We start from the raw sequence: 2,948 nt of genomic DNA on the forward strand, positions 1-2,948 counted from the left end.
AATTCCGCTACACGAGACGCAACTACGATCAGGTCTTCTAATTTTCGATATACGACACCCGAATCACGTCCATGACGTAGACACCCTGCGCCCTGACAAATCTGAATAGAAACAACACCGTTCCAATGGAGAAACAGAAAAAATGGCCATTGGTGTTATGTAGAATTGCAGATCATTAATACCAGCCATGCTTATAAAACAACAATTTATTGCATGCTCGGACTAGAATTATGGCATTGCCCGAAGAACAGACACGATAGTAGAACAAACATTTGCAAAACGACAAAAGTTGCCCTCGCCAAGCTATATGATTTGATTGAAATTGGGAAGAATACCAAAAAAAAGCGTTACACGATATATGACTAAACTCATCTCTTCTACCTATGGCTATACGGCGCCTGTAGAACGACACGAACCTCAATTGTGCGGCCGTGTCGTGAGGTACGCACCCCGTGCCGACACATCCAAATAAAGAACAACATCAATGCCGTGGACAAACTAGAAAAAACACAATTAGAGATACATAGAATAGCAGAACATTAATACTAGAAAAACCACCATTAGTAATACACGGAATAGAAGATCATTAATACCAGGAATATTCCGAAAACGACAACAATTTATCCTCATCATTGATATTTATCGGGATACCGGTAACTCCGTTACACTAAACGCAACTAAACTCGATTCTTCTAATTACGCCTATGGGGCAGTGCAACCGACAAATAAGAATCACTCGCCCAGTATGATAAACAGATCTGAATCGCACGACATTGATGCAGTGGGCAAACAAACATAGAGTTAAAAATAAGCAGGTGGAAGAGAGAGAAAGGGTTTATGTTGGTCATCACCTGGAGGTGCACCGCATGAGATGCTGCGTCAGGGCTTCCACCTCATCAAAGTCCACTTCGGGCTCCTCCCTGCGATTTCCAGAGCAGATAATTAAGATAAGTCAGTACCAAACAGAGAGTAGAGGGAGAGATGATAGAGGGCGTGGGGGGCGGACATCAGGATGTCGATGTCGTCGATGATCTTGGAGGCGTCGTAGAGGAAGAGGCGGGAGACCTCGACGGCGGTGCCCTCGTCCCGCAGCTCCTCGAACGTGTCCTCGTCCACGACACCCTGGATCGACATCAACCACGGCAAGGCAAACTCATAGGCCAAGTCAGGCCAAATTCCACAACCACACGACTAGAGGGGAGGGGAGGGGCCTCACATCAGTGTACATGCCGGTGATATGAGCATTGAGCTGCGCCCTCAGTGTTGTGGCTGCCATGGCAAGGCGAGGAGAAGTCCGGCGGTCCGGGGGACTGAGCGGTGGAGACGGCGGAAATTCGGCTGCGGATGTGGAGTGAACGAGGACGGGATCGAGGAGGAGCGGAGGTTGTATAGCTGGGCTCACGAGGGTCTCTCACGTAGGCGTTTGGCAGCGAGTGCTCTACTAGCTGTACTGCGTCGTCGGCCGGGCGCCATTAGTTAGCTTGGAAACGGCCCGCGTGCGTAATGCGTGCATGCATCATGCATTCAGGCATGGACCACCGGTTGTGTGTCCACGTGTTCATGGAAGTGAGCGTCTGTTTCAACTTTAATCTCTTTTCCTTTCATAAAAAACTTTAGTCCCTCACAATGCTTATAGGGACGAATAGAAGACCGTCCACTCTCCTCTGTCTCACTTGAGTGAATTGGTTTCGAGAGCATTCCACCACTTTTTATGATTTTCACAGTTTCACTTTCAACCCGATTCACCGCCTACATGCCCTTTACGTCCAGTCATTCCAAAGAGTACTTGCCCCCCACCCCTTGTCTTAGCGCGGCTGCTGGCACGCAGTTACCGGGGCTTCTTCCTGTAGTTCTGTGATCGCGCACTCGACGTAAGAGCTTTACAAGGAGCATTGACCTTCTTCACTAACGCGAGATTGCTGGATTGGGCTTTCGCCCATTGTCCAAGATTCCCCTCTGTTGCCCCCCATGGGAGTCTAGGTTGTGTCTCAGTCCCAGTGTGGCTAATCATTCAAAAAGACCAGCTAAGCATCATTGGCTTGGCCAGCCTTTACCTGACCAACTAACTAATGCTACGCAGGCTCATCAAACAATGCTTTGAACTTTCTTCAGAATTCGGCCCAAACTATTCAACAGAATCCCACGCATTACGCATCCGTTCGTCACTTTGTTCTCACCTATTCCGATTAATTCCAGCAAACGGAGGCTGTTAGGTCAAAGCCGCAGCGCACGCCCTATAGTTTTGAAGCAAGGCGAGACAACTTTAGCTATGGGGAGACCTAACCAAACATGGCGGTCAACCCCTAGGATAAATCATGCTTCACGAGTTTGTGAGCTTCAACATTCAAGCTCCTAAATTCATGGCTAATGATACAATTAGTAAAAGTAGCCTTCCGATCTATGATCCATGTATGATTGCTCTGTATATAGCTGCGCTCTTCTGATGTATATCTGCAACACTACCTTGAAATCTGAAGCCACCTGAATCTTCCTCTCATAGAGATTATCAGCAAGCGCAAGTGCCACCCTTATTGCTGAAGATTCGACAGTAGCAAGATCTAATATATGTGGGAACACAATGGCTGACACACCCAGAAAATTACATGCTTGATCTCTGCATATAGCTCCCATTGCGCCTCGAGTGCCGCCTGGTCCAACCACCGAACCCACATTGACCTTCACCATTGCTTTGGGTAGCGCTCAGCTTAGTTAAGTAACTCTGCACAAAAGCCTGAAAAGTGAAAGGACTTTTATATATCTCCTCATGTATAGCTTTGTGCCCAGCTCCCCATATCATCCGCAAAAGTGATCGTAAACATGATAAAATCCTCCTCATGTGATAACACCTCATGCATGGTGAATAGCCATTGTTTGGTGTCATCATTTACATTCAGACTCAACCGCTCGACAATTTGCTCGTATGATAGTGCCCACATGCTCCTTGAAAC

At 47.4% G+C, this 2,948-nt stretch overlaps 1 protein-coding gene across 1 annotated transcript in view; it reads right to left on the reverse strand.

Annotated features, from left to right (window-relative positions):
- LOC123082487 (histidine-containing phosphotransfer protein 2-like) overlaps positions 1–1,409 on the reverse strand; it is a 3,688-nt gene extending 2,279 nt beyond the window's left edge. Inside the window, exons 1-3 of the mRNA XM_044504818.1 lie at positions 1,217–1,409; positions 1,007–1,122; positions 852–920 (exon numbers count right to left, since the gene is read on the reverse strand). Of these exons, the coding sequence (XP_044360753.1) occupies positions 852–920; positions 1,007–1,122; positions 1,217–1,276 (245 nt within the window). The 5' untranslated portion in view covers positions 1,277–1,409. The remainder of the gene's footprint in view (positions 1–851; positions 921–1,006; positions 1,123–1,216) is intronic.
- Positions 1,410–2,948: the final 1,539 nt, after the last annotated feature.

Source organism: Triticum aestivum, chromosome 4A (genome assembly GCF_018294505.1).
Source record: "Triticum aestivum cultivar Chinese Spring chromosome 4A, IWGSC CS RefSeq v2.1, whole genome shotgun sequence".
NCBI classification, from domain to species: Eukaryota; Viridiplantae; Streptophyta; class Magnoliopsida; order Poales; family Poaceae; genus Triticum; species Triticum aestivum.